This window comes from Myotis myotis, unplaced genomic scaffold, assembly GCF_014108235.1.
Source record: "Myotis myotis isolate mMyoMyo1 unplaced genomic scaffold, mMyoMyo1.p scaffold_m19_p_27, whole genome shotgun sequence".
In the NCBI taxonomy this organism is placed as follows: domain Eukaryota; kingdom Metazoa; phylum Chordata; class Mammalia; order Chiroptera; family Vespertilionidae; genus Myotis; species Myotis myotis.
Genome location: NW_023416332.1, coordinates 3,154,139 through 3,173,432, shown reverse-complemented (window position 1 = coordinate 3,173,432; position 19,294 = coordinate 3,154,139). Strand labels below are relative to the sequence as shown.

The window sequence follows — 19,294 nt, the reverse complement described above, 5'->3', positions numbered from 1 at the left end:
GAGACTAAATTAGCACCTCCTTAGATACAAGAGCCAGTGTGCCCAGTGGTCAGAGTGGGACCATCCAGATTACAACTCCTCAGATCCATAAGGGACACACTCAGGAGGCAGACTCAGTGAGCACCAAAGCCCCACTGAAGCAAGTCTTGCCCCAGAAGGGTGTCTTCAGCACAGAAGTTTTCCCACTGCAGACACAGCTGATTCTCACTGCCAATTGGCCTGGAGGTCAATTCCTCCCACTGATACCTACAACAATCAAGGCATAACTACAACAAGACTGTGCACAAAGCCCACAAGGGGGTGCACCAAGAGTGTCCACCTCAGGTAATTGGGGAGGCTGAGCCACCGGGCCCTACAGGACACCAAGCACAGAAAGCCATTCTACCAACACAGGGAAGCATAAAAAATGTGGAGACAAAGAAACAGGTCACAAATGACAGAAATGGAGGAAAGCAAACGACTGGATATAGAGTTCAAGACCACACTTTTAAGGTTTTTCAAGAATTTTATGGAAACTGCCGATAAATTTAGTGAGACCCTGGAGGATATGAAAAAAGACCAACTAGAAATTAAGTTGCTTACTGAGTGCACTGACTGAAATAAAGAATAATATACAGAGATCCAACAGCAGACAAGAGGATCCCAAGAATCAAGTCAAAGATTTGAAATACGAAGAAACAAAAAATACCCAACCAGAAATGCAAAAAGCAAAAAGAATCCAAAAATACAAAGATAGTGTAAGGAGCCTCTGGGACAACTTCAAGCAAACCAACATCTGAATTATAGGGGTGCCAGAAGATGAGAGAGGGCAAGATATTGAAAACTATTTGAAGAAATAATGACAGAAAACTTCCCCCACCTGGTGAAAGAAATAGACTTACAGGTCCAGGAAGCGCAGAGAACCCCAAACAAAAGGAATCCAAAGAGGACCACACCAAGACATCATCATTAAAATGCCAAGAGCAAAAGACAAAGAGAGAATCTTAAAAGCAGCAAGAGAAAGAAACTCAGTTACCTACAAGGGAATACCCATACGACTGTCAGCTGATTTTTCAACAGAAACCATGCAGGCCAGAAGGGAATGGCAAGAAATATTCAAAGTGATGAATACCAAGAACCTACAACCAAGATTACTTTACCCAGCAAAGCTATCATTCAGAATAGAAGGTCAGATAAAGAGCTTCACAGATAAGGAAAAGCTAAAGGAGTTCATCACCACCAAACCAGGATTATATGAAATGCTGAAAGGTATCCTTTAAGAAGAGAAAGAAAAAGAAAAAGGAACTCTTACCATTTTCCACAGCATGGATGGAACTGGAGACCATTATGCTAAGTGAAATAAGCCAGTCAGAGAAGGATAAATACCACATGATCTCACTCACTTGTGGAATATAATGAACAACATAAACTGATGAACAAGGACTGATCCAGAGATGGAGAGGCATTGATGGGACTGTCGGGCCTTGGACGGAAGGTAGGGGAGGGTGGGGGTAAGGGGGAAAGATCAACCAAAGGACTTATATGCAAGCATATAGGCCTAACCAATGGACATGGACAATGGGGGAGGGGGGGTGAGGGCATGAGTGCGGGCTGGGGGGTGGGGTAGGGGGTAACGTGAGGATAAGGACACATATGTATCTTAATCAATAAAAAATATATTTAAAAAAATCACTGATTGGCTGTCTCCTGCATGGCCCCTGCTGGGGATCAAGCCTGCAACCCTGGCCTGTGCCCTTGACCCTATTTGAACCCGGGACCCTTCAGTCCGCAGGCTGGCGCTCTATCCCCTGAGCCACCCCGGCCAGGGCAGTCGTTTTCATGCACTAATACCTGCAGGAAGGGCCATGAAGACCAAAGGTGCAGTGGCCTGGAGCTGGCAGGTGCTGGCTGCCATGGTGGCTCGTCGGCTGAGGGCCTGGGATCGCCTGTGAGATGCAGGCCCGCGGCAGCCTCGCGCCCACCTTTGGCGCCTGCTGGCCTGGCGGCAGGGGCTGCTCCGGAGGGAGTCCCGCGGCCACTGGTGAGCGCTGTGGGTCTGCCCTGTTCGCAGAACAGACCGCCATCGATGCAGCGAACCCACCTCCGGGGACCGGGACCCGGCGGCGGGCAGAGCGCGGGGCACTGAAGACGCTCCCCTCGCCGGGCGCTGGGGCCCGCACTGCCCTTCGCCCTTCCCGGCTGTTCCCCGCCCCGGCCTCTCCGCCCGGCCCTGCGGCTCCGGCTCCGGTGCAGCAGCACGTGCCGACCTCCCCCCGCTGCGCCCGGCAGGGGGCGCACTGGAGGCACCGGCTGAGTCCCTGGCACAGAGCGGAGCGCCCGCAACCTCGCCCCGCAGCGTGCGCACCGCTTCCGGGAGAGGGGGCGGCGGCATGGGGGGGGGGGCGGCGGCATGGGGGGGGGGGCGGGGAGCTGGGGCCGCGACTCACCCAGATCTGCTTCTCCCCGATGTGGCCAGCCTGACAGAGGCAGCGGCTGCCACATCCAGCGACATGCCAGCGACATGCCAGCGACACCGCTGGCTCCCAAGGAAGGGGCGCCCTGGCCGAGGGAGGGGGAGCGCTTGCAGAACCAGGAAGGGGCGGAGGGGGCTACGGTTTCCCCCCACTTTTCCCCCATTTTTTCTTCTTTTTCTTAAACCATGGGAGGAGCGACTTAGAATGCAAACACTTACCCGCATACAGAGACACAGACTGTATTTCCCAGAGACACAGTAAAGGTGTTTGTGATAGAAAACCGCCAAAGCACATCTCCCGCCTTCGCCCGAGGCCAGGCCGGCGGTGAGCAGGGCGGGGAGGGCGCAGCCAGGGGGCGGAGACCAGGCAGAGTGGGCCCCCCAGTCCCGCGGCGCCTGCAGTGTCCCGTGGGCGGTGCCACCTTGTCCTCCGCCGGCTCATCACACAGCTGGTGGGACCCCCCTCCTGGCTCTCGCTTCACAGAGTGGGCCTGCTGATCAGGGCTCCCCGCAAACGGCACCCCACCCTGCCCTGGGCCCCCCTCCATCCTCAGGGCCTCGGGATCTCTCAACAAGACGCCACGCAATGTGTGTGCGCCTTTATTTCAAGGAAAGGAGCACAGACGTGTCCCCGAATGGGGTGGGGGGACAACAAGAACATGGATACAAAGTCTGGAAAATGAGGCCATCAGCTCCGAGGGCACGGCCACCCAAGTTTAAGGCTGGGTGTGTAGCCACCTGTGCAGCTGCTCACACACACACGCACACACACATGCACACACGCACACACACATGCACACACGCACACACGCACACACACATGCACACACACACACGCGCACACGCACACACGGGCATATGCACACACATGGCATTGGACGCAGGAACTGAGGCCAGGTGCTGCCCAAAATATTGCAACTGCATTTATTTAAAAAGTGTAGAGCCCAGCCCTGGCCAGTGTGACTCAGTGGATAGAGCGTTGGCCTGTGGACTGAAGGTCCCGGGTTCGATTCTGGTCAAGGGCACAGGCCCGGGCTGTGGGCTCGATCCCCAGTAGGAGGTGTGCAGGAGGCAGCCGCTCAGTGCTTCTCTCTCATCATGGATGTTTCTATCTGTCTCTCCCTCTCCCCTCCTCTCTGAAATCAATAAAAAAATAAAATGAAACCACGTCTCTGAGCCCTGGCCCGTGTGGCTCTGTGGGTAGAGCACCAGCCTGCACCCCAAAGGGTCTCGGGTTTGATTCCTGCTCAAGGCTCGTGCCTTGTTGCAGGTTCACTCTCTGGTCCCAGTTGGGACACATGCAGGTGGCAGCCCATCCATGTTTCTCCCTCCCCCTCCCCCTCCCTCTCGCTCTCACCAAAAATCCTCAGGTGAAGATTAACCAAAAAAAGGAAAAAGAAAAAGAAAGGCCTCCTCCAGCTGAAGAAATGACAGCTCAGAGTGGCCACTGGGTGCCTGTCCTCCACTTGCTCGTACATGTCACCCAGTTCATGCCACGCCCGGCTCCTGGCCAAGGGGGCAGCCCAGGACTCAGAGACCAAGGAGCCGGGGAGGGGGTGGGGGCAGAGAGACAACCCTCCAGCCCGCGGGGTGCAGCGCCTGGGAAGAGCCTGGGGGACGGGGGCCACCCAGCACCCTCAGCGGGTCCCGCCCACCAGCTCAGGGCCCCTGAGACCCAGGCAGTGACGCTCCTGCCTGCCCTGATCCCCTCACCCCCCGGGAAGCTTTACAGGGACTCTCCTCAGAGCAGGAGGCGCTGGGCCCATCTGGGGATCACAGAGGCGCCAAAGGGATGGACCCCAGTGAGGAACTGGATGCTGTGACCTCAGACACCCGCCAAGGTCACGGCAGGGCCAGACCTCCCCTCGTGTGGGCTCCGCCCGAATGCCAACACAGGAGATTTTTGTTTTTAAAAATATATTTTATTGATTTTTTACAGAGAGGAAGGGAGAGAGAGAGAGAGTTGGAAACATCGATGAGAGAGAAACATCGATCAGCTGCCTCCTGCACACTCCCTACTGGGGATGTGCCCGAAGCCAAGGTACATGCCCTTGACCAGAATCGAACCTGGGACCCTTCAGTCCACAGGCCGATGCTCTATCCACTGAACTGAACCAGTTAGGGCTTGATGTAAGAGGTTTTTTAAAAAATATATATTTTTATTGATTTCAGAGAGGAAGGGAGAGGGAGAGAGAGGCATCAGTGATCAGAGAGAATCACTGATCAGCGGCTCCTGCACCGCCCCCACTGGGGATGTGCCCGCACCCCGGGCCTGTGCCCTCGGCCGGAATCTAACCTGGGACCCCTCAGTCCGCAGGTGATGCTCTGTCCACTGAGCGGCACTGGCCAGGGCCAAACTGAGAGGTTTCCTCTGGCCAATAGGTCTGGGAGCGTCCGTGGTGTGGAGGTTGCCAGGAGCGCGAACGGCTGCTCCCTCCCAGCGGGTCCTTCCGGCCGAGCAGCATCGCACCACCACGCGCGGGGCAGATCCGGGCTTCCGTGGTCTCGCGTCTCAAAGCCACTTCCTTCCAGCCCCACTGACGTCATAAGCTTCTTCCTGTCCCTCATGTCCGAGTTCACAATCAGCCTCTTGTGGCTGAAAAGAGGAAACCAGAACAAAGACGGACTCTCATTTCCGGAAGGTGCATGTGGCCAGGACCCGGCGTGGCTCCTGTCCTGCCTGCAGCTCATTCGTCCTGGAGCCCATGACCCTGGAGAAGGGACCCAGGATCCGGGGAGTCGGCAGCCCTGGGGCAGGGGGATGGGTTTGCGGAGGTTGGCCCTGCGCTTGCTCTCCGGCTCCCAGAGGCGGTGGAGCCGCAGGATGGACAAGGCTGCGACCAGGAGAGCCTGGCTGGGGTCTGAGGCCTGGGCGAGTTCTGTAGTCTCGTGGGCTCGGGCTGCCTGAACTTTGACCTGTGAAGTGGGGAGACCTCCCAGAGCTGCCCGAGAGGATGGGGTTCCAGAAAGCACCTGGCGGCTGGAAGGTGTGGCTCAGTGGTTCAGCGTTGATCTAGGAACCAGGAGGAGAGGGTCCTATTCCCCGTAGAGGCACGTGGCTGGGTTTCAGGCTCGATCCCCAGTGTGGGGCGTGCAGGAGGGAGCCGATCCATGATTCTCTCTCATCATTGGTGTCTCCCTCTCCCTTCCTCTCTGAAACCAATACAAATATATGTTTAAGAAGAAGTCCTTACTCTTAGACCAGTCATAGCAGCCCACAGCCAGTGACGGGGTCCAACCCCAGCGGGTCCAGGGGTCCCCAAAGCCGTGGATGGAGTCGGCGAAGAAGGAATGACATGGGGACAGCGTTCAGTTGATCAGCAGCCTAGCCAGGATCTCTAACCAGGATCTCCAGCCAAGTTCTGGTCTGGATCTCCAGCAAAGTTCTGGTTAGGATCTCCAGCCAGGTTCTGTGTCCATGTTCTCTTGCTAGGTTCTCCAGCCAGGTTCTGTCCAGGTTCTCCAGCCAGGTTCAGTCACCAGGTTCTAGTCAGGTTCTCTTGCCAATTTCTGTAGTCAGGTTCAGTCCAGGATCTTTTGCCATGTTCTCTCCAGCGAAGTTCTTCTGTCTGTAGATTCTGTGTAGGTTCTGTCTTCTGAGCTCTGTATTCTAAGCTCTGTATTCTAAGTTCTGAGTCTTGCTGTCTTGTTACATCTGTATTTATACCAGTTGATTCAATCCTATCAATCTCTATTTCAAAGGTTAGGGCGTTTCTTATCTCCATTCCAGGGAGTAAAGATTATGTAGCTTAAGCATGATTGTTCGTAGTTAAAGTGATTAATTACCCCCCTGGCACTTAGTTAAGAGGTTTTATTCCCTCCCTAACTTCAGGGGAAAATCCCTACCTGGGGAAACAACCTTTCTCAGAGACCTTGGTTAAAACACATAGTGCCAAGAAGGTGAGCAAACATATTAAGAACAGTATGCCATATATGCCAGGTCCCTTGAAACAGCAAGCATGGACCGGCTCCCGGCAAGCCAGGAGGGCCCTGCCGGCCGAGGGGACAGAGCATCCCTACCAGCCACGCGTGTTTCCTCAGAAAGGCGCGAGCCGCTCACACCAAGCACCGCGACCTTCCTTTAGGACCAAAACTTATCCTTGAAGAAGCCCATTTCCCCAAGGTCATCGGAGAAGGTGAGCGAGTGCTGAGGCCACAGAACGTCCCGCCTTCAGCCCGGACGTCACCGCGGAGCAAGAACCCGGAGGAATCACCGTCAGGGCGGGGCGTGTCCGTCACAAAATCCTCATTTATGATCCTGAGGAGGGAAGAGAGCGTGGTCCCAGGACAGCCTGGCGGCCTCGTGGGGGCACGGTGGTGGGGGCAGCGGAGGCGTCAGCCCTGGCAGCGGGGCCCCTCCTCCCGTGGCTCCCAGGGCGGCACCCGGCGGGCACACTCGCTGAGTCTGTGCCCCTCGGGGTCACTGTCCCCGTGGACAACAGGTTGGGGGGGGGACTGCAATGGGTTGAGTCCTGTCCCCAAAGACATTAGGTCTGGACCCCGAGCGGTGGACGCGGCCGGATGTGGAGAGAGGAGGCCGCAGGTGGAGGAGTGAATGGGAGGCCCGGGTCCAGCAGGACGGGTCCCGCTGATGGACAGACACGCTGGCAGGGAGGACGCAGCGTGAACTGCAGGGCGGAGCGGGGACTTCCACACGCCCAGGAAGCCCACACATCGCCCGACACCACGGGCAGCAGGAGGCCAAGGCCCCTCACAGCCCCGGGGGGACCAGCCCACGGACGGACGCCGTGACCTCAGCCATGGCCTCCAGGGCCGGGAGACAGTCTGTGGTTCCAGCGGCTGGTCCGTGGCCTGGGGGGGGGGGGGGGGGGGCGGCCCGGGAGGCGCAGACAAGCACTGACAAGAGCCCTAACGGAGCGCACTCAGCAGGTGCTCAGCAAGCGAGCTTCACTGCCCCCCCCACTGGCCCCCCCCCGGCCCCGGCCCTCACCTGCTCGATGACGGAGGCCGGCGTCCGCCTCAGCCTGGGCCTGGGCCCGCGGAGGCAGCGGCAGCAGGAGTCGGGGGCGCGGGCTCTGGGGCTACCCCGCCGCCTCCCGTCACCTCCACCTGCAGCTCCGCTCCTGCCCCGGGGTCGGGGTCAGGGTCGGGGTCGCCTGAGGGTCCCGGGCTGGTCAGGGCACTGGGCGTCAGGGCATCGGCCTCCTCCTGCAGCAGCGGCGTCATATCCGCGCTGGGGGCCAGGGGCCCCCTCTCAGGGTCCGTGGGTCGCAGTATCGCCTAAAGGACAAAGCCATCCCTGTGGTGACAGGAGCCGCAGCACAGCCCCCCAATACCCGCAAGCCTCTCTGGCGTAGGGGTGAATGGGGAAAGGCCGCAGTGCCTGAGGGTCAGCCTGGGCTGTGCGTTGAGAGAAAAACACTTCATGGGCTCAGGTTCCAGCTCTGGCCCAAGACAAGGGTGGCGCCCGGCCGGCGTGGCTCAGTGGTTGAGCGTCAACTTATGAACCAGGAGGTCAGGTTGGATTCCAGGTCAGGGCACAGGCCCGGGTTTCGGGCTCCATCCCCAGTGGGGGACGGGCAGGAGGCAGCCGGTCCATGATTCTCTGTCATCACCGATGCTTCCACCTTTTTTTGTTTTAATTTTTAAGCCTCACCCGAGGATATGTTTCCACTGATTTTCAGAGAGAGTGGAAGAGAGAGGGAGAGACAGAGAAACACTGATGTGAGAGAAGCACATGGAATAGTTGCCTCCTGCACCAGCCCTGATCAGGGCCCGGCCGGTGGGAGCCTGCAGCCCAGGTACCTGCCCTTGACCAGCATCGAACCCGGGACCCTTCAGACTGCAGGCCGATGCTCTATCCCCTGAGCAGCACCGGCCAGGGCATCATCGATGCTTCTCTCTCTCTCTCTCTCTCTCTCTCTCTCTTTCTCTCTCTCCTCCTCCTCCTCTCTCTGAAATCAGTAAGAACATTATTTCTTAAAAGACAGGGCTGAATGGTGACCCAGAAAGACGTGTCCCCAGCCTACCCGCCCTGTGAAGGGGCCTCATTTGGAAATGGGGTCTTTGCGGCAGAGGCCACACCGGGTGAGAGCGCGCCCCAAACCCAGTGACGGCCGAGTGTCCCTGTGAGGACTGCTCAGAGCGACGCCTGGAGGCGGCCAGGTGAGTGCGGAGGCCGAGGAGCGCCCGGGACGGCGGAACCCCCAGGGGAGGCGGGCAGGGGTGGAGGATCCCCCAGGGCCTCCCAGGGAGCCCACCCCCCCGGCCCCTGCGTTGTGGGCTTCTGGGCCCCGGGTCGGGGGCAGTAAGTTGCGGTTTTTAAGCCCCGGGAAACCCGTACAAAGCCCTTGGCCCCTGCGCCTCCGATCCCACACGGGCCCGACCAGGGGAGTGTGGGTCTCTTTCCAGCAGACATTCGGGGCTCGAGTAAAGGGGTGCAGACGCCGCCCGGAAGCTGAGCTGTGCATGCAGGCGGGGGCCCGGCAGCCTCCCCCACCCTGCTGTCGCCCCTGCCCTCCAGGCCCGAAGCCCCCACCGGGAACAGCCCAGGGAGACACTTACATGGCTGCCTAGCTCCCCCGACGTCGCTGAAAATCAGACAGAAGAAAAGCAAGTGAAGACACAGTCAGCGCGCTTGATGCCGTCGGTCACTGCGGGGCCACCTGTCCGGCCCTGACCCCACCAGAGGGCAGTGCAGCTGGACTCCCATCACCAGTGACCGCGCGTCCTGGGGCCACCACGCGGCACAGGCCTGCTCCTGGCGATGCCAGTGCGAGCAAACCGACCACACAGCCAGCCGGGCAGACATGTGGCAGATAAAGGCACGCACCCCCGGATACTGGGGAACAGTGAACCACCACGGTGAAGGCCTGGGGGGGGGGGGCGGGAGGAGGGCGCGGGGAGAAGTGGGAGAGATCCGAAATACGACCCACAGGGCACGGGGCTGCCCCTGACGTGAACCGCACGCAGACTTCGGAGGCCAAGGCCTGGGATTCACAGCAGGGAAAGCACTTACCTGTCCTGAACCGGCACAGCCACTGGGGAAGCAGCATCCCTGTGGGCACACGGAGGGACGCGAGTGACCTCGGTGCACACCCCTGCCCCCCGACCCTCCGACCCCCCTGCCCCCGACCCAGGCAGAGCAGCCCCCGGGCTCTCCCTGCTTCCCCACCATGCCCCCCCCCCCCCCCCATGTGCGCCGTCTGAGCCGCCGCGGGGCTGAGCTCTGCAGCCCTGCACCTGGTCAGCGGCACGCAGCACACGGCACAGGGGCCCCGAGTGAGAAAGTGAGCCCAGCACGGCCAGTGTGGCTCAGTGGCTGAGCATCGACCTAGGAACCAGGTCACGGTTGGATTCCAGGTCAGGGCACAGGCCCAGGTTGCGGGCTCGGTCCCCAGTGTGGGGCGTACAGGAGGCAGCTGGTCCATGATTCTCTCTCATCATTGATGTTTCCTTCTCCCTCTCCCTTCCTTCCTGAAACTAATAAAAATATATTAAAAATGATTAACAGCCCTGACTGGTTTGGGTCAGTGGATGGAGCGTCGGCTGCGGACTGAAGGGCCCCAGGTTCGATTCCAGTCAAGGGAATTAACCTTGGTTGCGGGCACATCCCCAGTAGGGAGTGTGCAGGCAGCAGCTGATCGATGTTTCTAACTCTCTATCCCTCTCCATTCCTCGCTGTAAAAAATCACTAAAATATATTTTTTTAAAAATGAATAAGAAAGTGAGTGCAGCTGTATTTTAAATGGAAAACGCCGGTCAAGAGCCTGCCGGGACCCCGGCCGCGCTGCTGCTCTCCCGTCCGGAGCGCTCTCCTCCGCTTACCTCGTCTTCTCCACCAGGCGATGGCGATGCCAATGGCGATGACGACGATGACAATGGAAACCACAGACACAGCCAAGGCGCTGACAGCCAGGGAACCGGCTGGGGGTCCTGGGGGCACAGAGCGCGGTAGCGGGTAAGCACGTCCCTCGCGGAAGGACTCGCTGCCCGCAGGGTCCGCCCTCCCAGAAGAGGGCGAAGGTCCGCTGCCCCAGGGTGGGGCTCTGGGGTGAGCATCACGGACTCCCGGCCCGGAAGGCAGCCCCCCCCCCCCCGAAGGTGGGGACAAGGGAGAGGACCCCATGGTGACTGCGGGAAGGCCCGGCCAGGTGGCCCGAGGGACGGGGCAGGGACACCCAGGAGCCAGCTGCTGAGGCCGCTCGGGGGCTGGTCTCCCTGGTGACATTACAGCACCCGGTGGAACCTCCACAGGGACCCGGGCGAGGGCAGGCCCATCAGAGCTGTGGCCCCGGCGCCGGGCCAGCCCAGGAGGCGGAGGGACGGCAGTGACCCTGCCACGGGGCTGCTCCCCCGACAGCTTCCTGAAGTGCATTTATTTCTCCTGAATCCTCGCCCGACGACATTTTCCCATTGATTTTTGTAGAGAGTGGAGGGGAGGGAGGAGACGGAGAGACAGAGAGAAGCGTGGATGTGACAGTGTGAGGGACACATCGATGGGCTGCCGCACCCCCCGACCGGGTTGGGGATGGAGCCTGCAACCCAGGGACGTGCCCTTGACTGGGAATCGAACCCACCAGCCGATGCTCTAACCACTGACCCAACACACCCAGCGCTCTGACCACTTGTGTTTAACCACAGATTAGGTCCTAACTATGTTCTTTTTGTGGGGGGATGGGCATTAAATGTGCTTTAAGCCCCGCTGGCCTGGCTCAGTGGTTGAGCATCGACCTATGAACCAGGAGGTCAGGGTTCGATTCCCGCTGAGGGCACAGGCCCGGGTTAGCGGGCCCGATCCGCAGTGGGGGGCGTGCGGGAGGCAGCCGGTCCATGATTCTCTCATCATGGATGTTTCTCTCCCTCCCTCTCCCTTCCTCTCTGACATCAATAGAAATATATTAATAATAAAATAACGTTTTCTTGGAACCCTGCCACGCACACCCACCCCTTCCTGCCTGCAGCCTCTTTTCTACGGGGCAGAGCTGAGCACTGACCCCCGGCCCAGAGCCATACGGCGCCCTCTGTGCACAGGCTGGCTGCCGTGGAAGAGCCGGGGCCGCTTACCTGGCTCTGGCTGGGCTGCTGGGGCGCACTCGGTGTCCCTCGTGGCGTTGCAGGTCCGGAGGGTGGCGCCGGGACACCTGAGAGGAAGGAGTGAAGGACCCTGAGATTCACTTCCCAGCCAGGCCGGCCCCCGCCCCGGAGGGCCCCGGGCTCCGGCAGCCTGTGCCGGGCTTTCCCAGACCATTGGCCCCCCCGGCTCCGGGACCGCTGAGAGCACAGCGAGGGAGTTCGGGGCCCCTGGGGTGCGGCTCTGAGGACGGCACCTGCGGGAGCCACAGCTGCACCGAGAGGGAGCAGCCCCGAGAGGAAGCCCATGGAGACGGGCGGGCAAAGGAGCCGAGAGAAGCAGAGCCCTGATCGAACCGGACCTGCAGGCGGCCCCTACTTCGGACTTGTCAGGTCCCAGGGCCACAGTTCACATGGTCTGAGTTGCACTGAAGGGCCCACAACGCGCCTCTCTCTCCTTTTCCCTTCCTCTCTGACATCAATAAAAATCTATTTCTTTTAAAAAGGGAGCTATTTTGCCAGGGGTTTCACTGCTGTCATGTCTCCCCAGAAGGTCCCCCCATCGAGCCCACCCAGAGCCCAGGAGGTAGAAGGGACCTCCCAGAGCCCGCGGGGCCGGCCCTGCCCACACCCGGGTTCCTGGCTCCCGGGCTGCGGGCCTGGAGAGAACTATTCCCGAGGTTTGTGAAGCCGCCAGGACCGGCGCCTGTGACAGAACCAGGGCGCTGCTGCGGGGACGGCCTTGCAGCTGGGACAGGGCGCGGGGCTCACGGCTCCTCCTCTGCCCGGAGCCGCCTCCTCTGGAACCATCTATGGCTCCCACCTCCCTCCCTCCTCCGGCCTCTGCCTCTCCCAAGCCCCGCCCTCCAGCCCTCGGGGACCCGGCCGGTTCTGTGCTTTGGCTTCTGTGCCGGCTCCACGGGGGCTTTGGTGGGACGAGCGGGTCGTGGCTCTGGGTGGACGGAGCCCTGGCCCCAGGCGGCCCCGGTGGGAACAGCCAGGCCACCAGTTGGATTTCATCTGCAGGCGCCTCCACGTGGCAGGTGCTACCAGGTCACAGATGGAGAACCGAGGGGCCGCGGCAGAACCCGAGGCCACAGGGGGGTGGGGGGTGTGTGTGGGGATCCAGGCTGCGTGGCTGCCCCCGCCCCGAGGTCGTACCTGGTGCAGGGGTGGCAGCCCTCCAGGCAGTGCTCAGAGTCGCAGTAGAACTCCTCGGTCTTGCACTGGCACTTCCGGTCCCGTTTCGGGGTGCAGTCACTCACCATCTCCTGGTCTGCGGGGAGGGGAGGCGGGGTCAGGCACCAGGGCTGGGACTCTGCCAGTGGACATGGGAGGCTCCCGGTGATGCCACTGCTCACCGGCCGGGCTCTGACACACGGGGAGAGCGGGCCCCGGTCCAGACGGAGGTGGGTGGTTGGGCGGTGGGGAGTGGGGTCGGCCCGTGGGAACGTCACCCACTACACCGTGTTTCCCCCGAGGTTGGCACTGATCCCCCGTCTCCCGTCGGGCCAGGATCCCCACTGCCCTGCGCCCCACGTGCAGCACCGGCTCTGGCGGACGTAGGACGGTCCGCCTCTTCACTCTCAGAGACCCGTTCTTTTTCTTTAATTATATTTTGATTGATTTTTTAAAAAATCTTCAAATTCAGACTTTTGGAAAAAGCTTTTTTAAAAAATATATATATTCTTATTGATATCAGAGAGGAAGGGAGAGGGAGAGAGAGAGAGAAACATCAATGATGACAGAGAATCATTGATCGGCTGCCTCCTGCACGCCCCCTACCGGGGATCGAGACCTGGGCATCTGCCCCGACCGGGAACGGAACCCTGACCTCCTGGTTGGCGGGTTGATGCTCAACCACTGAGCCAAGCCGGCCGGGCCCCACTGATGTTTTTAGAGAGAGTGGAGGGAAGGGGAGAGGCAGAGAGAGAAACATGGATGTGGGAGAGAGACAGACAGTGATGAGAGCCTCCCTCCCACAACCCAACTGCGGCCAGGGCCTGAGCCCGCCATGAGGGGTGTGCAGCCTGCACCCCTCAGCCCCCAGCTGACCCGCACCCACTGAGCCAAACCGACCAGGGTGTTCTCACTGATCTTCTGAGAGAAGGGAGAGGGCGAGGGCGAAGGAGATAGGAAATTCGATGATAGAGAAACACTGACCGGCTGCCTCCTCCCGCTCTCGACGGGGGATTGTACCAGCGACCTAGGCATGTGCCCTGACCCTGCTCCACGGGGCGACGCCCAAGCACAGAGCCCCGCACACCAATGACCTCAGGCTCCTCGTAGGCACGCCCACCACTGAGGCCTCGTCCTCTCTGCCATGCCTGCGTCTCTCTCCACTGCAGCTTATTTTATTATTATCACTAGAGGCCCGGTGCACAAAAATTTGTGCACTCGGGGGAGTCCCTCAGCTTGGCCTATGCCCTCTCGCAGTCTGGGACCCTCAGGTGATGTCCACCTGCTGGCTTAGGCCCGCTCCCCGGGGGATCAGGCCTAAGCTGACAGTCAGATATCCCTCTGGCAGCATGGGAGCCCTCAGGGGATGTCCACTTGCCAGCAGGGACTAGGCCTAAGCTGTAGCTGGATATCCTTAGGGCTGCTGAGGAGGCAGGAGAGGCTCCCACCATCACTGCTTTGCTGTCAGCCATCAGCCTGGCTTGTGGCTGAGCAGAGCTCCCTCTGTGGGAGCGCACTGACCACCAGGAGACAGCCCTTGCATTGAGCATTGGCTCAGTGTGTGTCATAGTGACCAGTCATTCCCTATCATTCTGCTGTTAGGGTCAATTTGCATATTACCCTTTTATTATATGCCTGGTGCATGGGTGGGGGCTGGCTGGTTGGCCCTGAAGGGTGTCCTGGTCCTTCTGGAGTGTCTGGCCAGCCTGGGTGAGGAGTTGAGGGCCATTTTCATACTGGCCATACCCCCTTCAGGGTGGTGGGTCCCTGCTAGAGTGCCTGGCCAGCCTGGGTGAGGGGCTGATGGCTGTTTGCAGGCTGGTCAAGCCCTCCAGCAGGGACCCTCACCCCTTAAGGGTGTGGCCAGCCTGGGTGAGGGGCTGATGGCTGCTTGCAGGCTGGCCATGGCCCCCGGCAACCCAAGCTCCCAGTGGAGGCTGGCTGGAAGCAGGAGGTATCTGGAATTTATTTATCTTCTATAATTGAAACTTTGTTGCCTTTAGCGGAGGCCACAGCAGGCCAGGGCAGGCAGTAAGTTTGGCTTCCTCCATCGCCGGGGCAACCAAGCCTCCTGCTTGCTCCAGCTCCGTGGCTGCTGGCCGCCATCTTGGTTGGGTTAATATGCATATAGTCACTCTAATTAGCTGGTGGGCGTGGCTTGGGGCATAGCCAAGGTAAGGTTAATTTGCATGTTTCTATTTTATTAGATTAGATTACTATTATTGCTATGATTTTAGCTCACTTACACCTTCCTAGCGCAGAGGGCCAGGCCCCTGTGTGTCCTGGGAGCGAGGCTGTGCGTTGCCGCGCCCTCACACTCTCCATCGCGGCTTCGCTTCCTGTGCTCAGCAAGCACGCAGTGCCCCGTGATGGCGTCCACGGCCCAGCGCCTGGGCCTCTGTCATCACTGCCTTCGGGGCGACTCCCCTAGGCAGGTCGCGGGGAGGCTGCTTTACACGACACAGACCCCCCGCCCGACGGTGCCCACTTACCTTCCCGGCACTGCGTGCACGGCGAGCAGGACTGTGCCCTGCTGGGGTGGGCCAGGAAGGAGTCAGGTGGGCATGGACAGCACCTTACAGCCTGGCCCATGGTGCAGTCCGCGCTGACGTAGTGGCCTGCGGCAGGGGTGGCACAGAGGTGAGGTGGGGCCCGGCACCCACCCGTCCTGGTCCCTGAGGCCAGGCCCCTGCACAGCACCAACCCTCGCCTCCAGTCTCCTTGGAATGTTCTGGACTGAGCATCGGCTCCATGTGTCCCAGGAACTGGGGACCTGAGTCCCCCTCGGCCTTTACGGATCCCCCGCAGCTCGGCTCAGAGGGGGTGTGTGTGCACACTGGGGCCCGCCGACCCCGCCTCTACCCCCTGCTGACGCACCAAGAAGCCTGGCCACGCCCGCAGGAGCCCGCCTGGCCCCGAGCCCCTCCGCGAAGGCTGTCCTGGGGCAGAGCCACATGTCCCTGCAGCTGCCCAGCCCCTCAGGCGGCCTGTGGGCAGCTGTGTCTCCGTCATTCCTGCGGGTGCGCACAGATGTGCGGACGCGGGACGGTGCCCGGTGTGCATGGCGTGTGTGCCGGAGGAGGGCAGGTGCGTGGTCCGGGGCTGAGGGTGGGGGTTCAGTCCCTGAGCTGGCGCCCCAGGAAGCTCCTGGCTGACAGGAGGCATGTGTGGGGTGGGGTGGGGTGAGTGGGGGTGGAGGGTGATAGGAGCAGGTGTGTGGTCGGCCCCTACGAAGAGGGGACCCCTGAAGGCAGGTTCACTGATATGTGCGCCCCTGTCTGTGAGCAGAGGGGGTGCAGGCGTGGGGGCTGCAGGGTGACCAGGCTCCACAGGGGCCAGGGTTCTGGCGGGGACTGGCCAGGAGGGGGCGGTTGGAGGGGGGCAGAGCAGGTCCTGGAAGCTGGGGCTCCCGGCTGCTCTGGGGGCTGGTTCGGAGCCTCCTCCTGAGAGTGAACGAGCCTGGGGGTCCCCATCACCGCCCTGAGGGGACGGGCTCCTGACAGGGGTTCCTGGGGAGCATGGAGCCTGGGCACGCCCCCCACTTCCGTCTGAGTAAGCACAGAGTCCCTCTGTCAGGAGAGAGCCCCAGGCTTGGGGGAGGAAGGGGGGTGAGCATACAGTGCCAGGGTACCAGCTGGGAGGGCCCCGCCAACCAGGTTCCCCCACCCCCCAGGGCCCCAGGCGCCTGCAGCTCTGCACCAGGGCTGAGCCCGCGGGGTCAGGTGAGCCGAAGGCGAAGGCTCGGGAAGACGGGGACGCTCACTCACCGGCCTCACAGAGGTCGCTGGAGGGGCTCCCGGCTGCATTCTGGTTGGGGCCACCCAGTTCTGAGCCGGCTGCCAGGGCCGCCTGCAATCAGCCAGGGAGACGGGCTTAGCCAGAGCGGCCTCCGGCCCGGCCAGCGTCGCTCAGGGGCTGAGCGTCCAACTATGAACCAGGAGGTCACGGCTCGATTCCCGGTCACAGCACAGGCCCGGGTTGTGGGCTCCATCCCCCGTGTGGGGCTTGCAGGAGGCAGCCGATCCGTGATTCTCTCTCTCTCTCTCCCTTCCTCTCTGAAATCAATACATATATATATATATTTCTTTGATTGGCTGCCTCCTGCATGCTCCCCACACTGGGGATGGAGCCCAAAACCTGGGCATGTGCCCTTGACTGGAATCGAACCCGGGATCCTTCAGTCCTCAGGCTGACGCTCTACCCACTGAGCCACACCAGCCGGGGCGATACTAGTAAATATATATTTTAAAAAAGAAGGAAACTCAGTTTGCAAACAGCACAGGAGGCCCGGTTCCCGGGAGGAACCGACATCACTGAGTGAGGACAAGGAAGGAAATTCCCATCGTTTCAAAGCAACGCCCCACAGCGCCCCTGGGCATCACCGGGGGACAGTGGGAGCTCTCACGTGAGCCCCTGATGCGGGCAAGCACCCCTGAACTGTCTTAGAGGCAGGGGTGGGGAGCCCTTCTCCTGCCCGGGGCGGTGGGAGATTTCTCACACCATCCGCGGGCCACACACAATGACCCACTGAGAAACTAGCCTGCTGGTCCTGGCCGGTGGGCTCAGTGGTCAGTGGTCAGTGTCGGCCGCACACCCAAGGGCCATGGGTTCAATCCTCAGTCAAGGGCATGCACCTGGGTTGCAGGTCCCACCCCAGCCCAGGCGGGGGTGTGCGTCTCTCATATAGATGCTTCTCTCTCCCTCACTCTCCCCCGCCCTCCCGTCTCCCCCTCTCCCACTGTCTCTAAAAAAAGAAATTGAAAACCTGAAAAAAATATTCTTGGGTGATTAACCAACAAAAGAAATAAAGAAATAAAGGAAGGGAGGAAAGAAAGGCAAGACAGAAAGGCAAGACACAGAGAGGCCAGGCGAGGCCAGGCACACAGCGGGGAGAGGAAGGGGAGAGGGAAGGGAAAGAAGAAAGAAGCCCTGACCCGTGTGGCTCAGTGGATGGGGTGTCGGCCTGCGCACTGAAGGGTCCCGGGTTCGATTCCGGTCAAGGGCATGTACCTCAGTTGCGGGCTCATCCCCAGTGGGGCGTGTGCAGGAGGCGGCTGATCGATGCTTCTCTCTCATAGAAAAAAAGGAAGAAAGGGAAGGGGCAGGGAGGATAGGAAGCAGTGAGACGGCGCCTGCGGGAACCCTTTCCGAGTGAGGCCGGGGGAGAAGCGGGGGTTCCTTCGCTCCTTTCTCGGCCCCTCCAGGGCTGGGGGTCCTACCCTCGCCCCCTCCGGTCCTGCCCACCGGCCGCCGCCTCCAGGGGCCCCGCCAGGGGCGAGGGGCGCGCGGCCCGGCGGCACCGCCGCGGGAAGGCCCCAATTGGGCCCAATCTCCAGCTGCCCCCAGAGCCGGCGTCCAGCCCTCGGCGTGTCTGGGGGGGAGGGCGACCCCCAGACCCAGAGCCCCCGCCCCCCCGTCAGCGCACCAGCCGGGCTGCGGGCCGATCGCGAGCGCGGGCGGCAGGGCACCTGTGGGTCCACGTCTCGCACCCGCGTCCCCGCTCCATGCGCCCCTTCCTCTCAGACGCAAAAACAGTTTTAAAAAGGCGGCTTTAGAGACACTCACCGAGGCCACCTGCCCGCCCCGCGGCCGCACGTCCACCCGGGCGCCCGCACCCCCCCCGGACCCCATCCCCCGCCAGCCCCCCGGTGCCGCGCCGCCCCGGGAAGAGTTGACGCTCGGCCCCCTCACCCCGGTCCCCGCGCCGTCTGGGGTCACACACCCGGGCCCGCAGCAGGGGCAGCAGGAGCGGCGGCAGCAGCAGCAGCAGAAGCAGCGGCCGCAGCGAGCGGCGCATGGCGCCGGTCCGGATGGAGGGCGGTCCCGGGCAGGACTACATACCGAGGCCTTTCCAGTCCCGCCCCCAGATGTGGGCGGTCGGACGGAGACTCCCATCCCGGGCGATCCACGATGACGAAGCAAAAATCTGCAGAGAACAAACAAAACAATAATAAAGCAGACACTCTGAGTAAAAAAGAAAACAACCTGCGGGGGCTTCCTTCCCGGCAGAGCGTCCGCGGGTCGGGGCGGGTCCCCAGGCGGGGCGGGGACCGAGGCGGGGCGGGGACCGAGGCGGGGCGGGGACCGAGGCGGGGCGGGGACCGAGGCGGGGCGGGGACCCGGGCGGGGCGGGGACCGAGGCGGGGCGGGGACCGAGGCGGGGCGGGGACCCGGGCGGGGCGGGTACCGAGGCGGGGCGGGTACCGAGGCGGGGCGGGTACCGAGGCGGGCACCCACCCGGGCGGCGGCGACCCGGCCTGATCCGCTGCGGCGCCGCCTCTCTCCTCCCCCCTCCACTCTCTCTCTCCACATCCGCGGGTGGGGTCACAGCAAACGTTTATTCCTCTTTTATTTTATTTACAGCCCGAGAGGGTTCAACCGGTGTCTCCCCCATAAATTCAAGGAGGAGAGAGACGGAGACGGAGAGAGAAGAGACCGGCCCTTCTGGTCCCGCGAGTCCCGCTCGTTCAGCGGCAGAAGCCGCGGCGGCTCAGCACGTGTCGCACGTCCTCCGGGGCCGCGGGGCAAATGGAAAACCCTTGTCACTCTCTGTCACGCCCCGCCCCGCCCCGCCCCGCCCCCGCCCCCGCCGTCACGTCACGTCACGCCACGTCACGCCACTTCACGTCA

General features: G+C 61.4%; 1 protein-coding gene across 8 annotated transcripts; it reads right to left on the bottom strand.

The window, feature by feature from the left end:
* Nucleotides 1-4,684: 4,684 nt before the first annotated feature.
* Nucleotides 4,685-19,232, bottom strand: LOC118648979 (tumor necrosis factor receptor superfamily member 22). Of its 8 annotated transcripts, XM_036295637.1 has the most exons (13): nt 18,902-19,232; nt 18,356-18,590; nt 16,432-16,513; nt 15,157-15,282; nt 12,647-12,761; nt 11,480-11,556; nt 10,241-10,348; nt 9,432-9,470; nt 8,978-9,003; nt 7,404-7,693; nt 6,667-6,710; nt 5,426-5,605; nt 4,685-5,048 (listed from the first exon to the last, which is right to left on the bottom strand). In XM_036295637.1, exons 2-10 carry the CDS (start codon nt 18,557-18,559, stop codon nt 7,433-7,435), a joined length of 1,038 nt encoding a protein of 345 aa, XP_036151530.1. In that variant the 5' UTR covers nt 18,560-18,590; nt 18,902-19,232; the 3' UTR covers nt 4,685-5,048; nt 5,426-5,605; nt 6,667-6,710; nt 7,404-7,432. The 8 variants fall into 8 exon arrangements, with proteins under 8 accessions (XP_036151530.1, XP_036151528.1, XP_036151535.1 ...); XM_036295635.1 differs by having other exon boundaries at nt 4,685-5,605; XM_036295642.1 differs by having other exon boundaries at nt 4,685-5,605; nt 18,506-18,590.
* Between the last annotated feature and the right edge of the window lie 62 nt (nt 19,233-19,294).

Bases quoted from the DNA above. Each gene is read 5' to 3' on its own strand.
- LOC118648979 (XM_036295635.1), bottom strand. From the start codon at position 18,559: ATGGGAGTCTCCGTCCGACCGCCCACATCTGGGGGCGGGACTGGAAAG. The intron at 16,514-18,355 runs GTGAGGGGGCCG...GGCTGATTGCAG, and splicing joins CAGACGGCGCGGGGACCGGG to GCGGCCCTGGCAGCCGGCTC. The intron at 15,283-16,431 runs GTGAGTGAGCGT...CCCCTGCCGCAG, and splicing joins CAGCGACCTCTGTGAGGCCG to GCCACTACGTCAGCGCGGAC.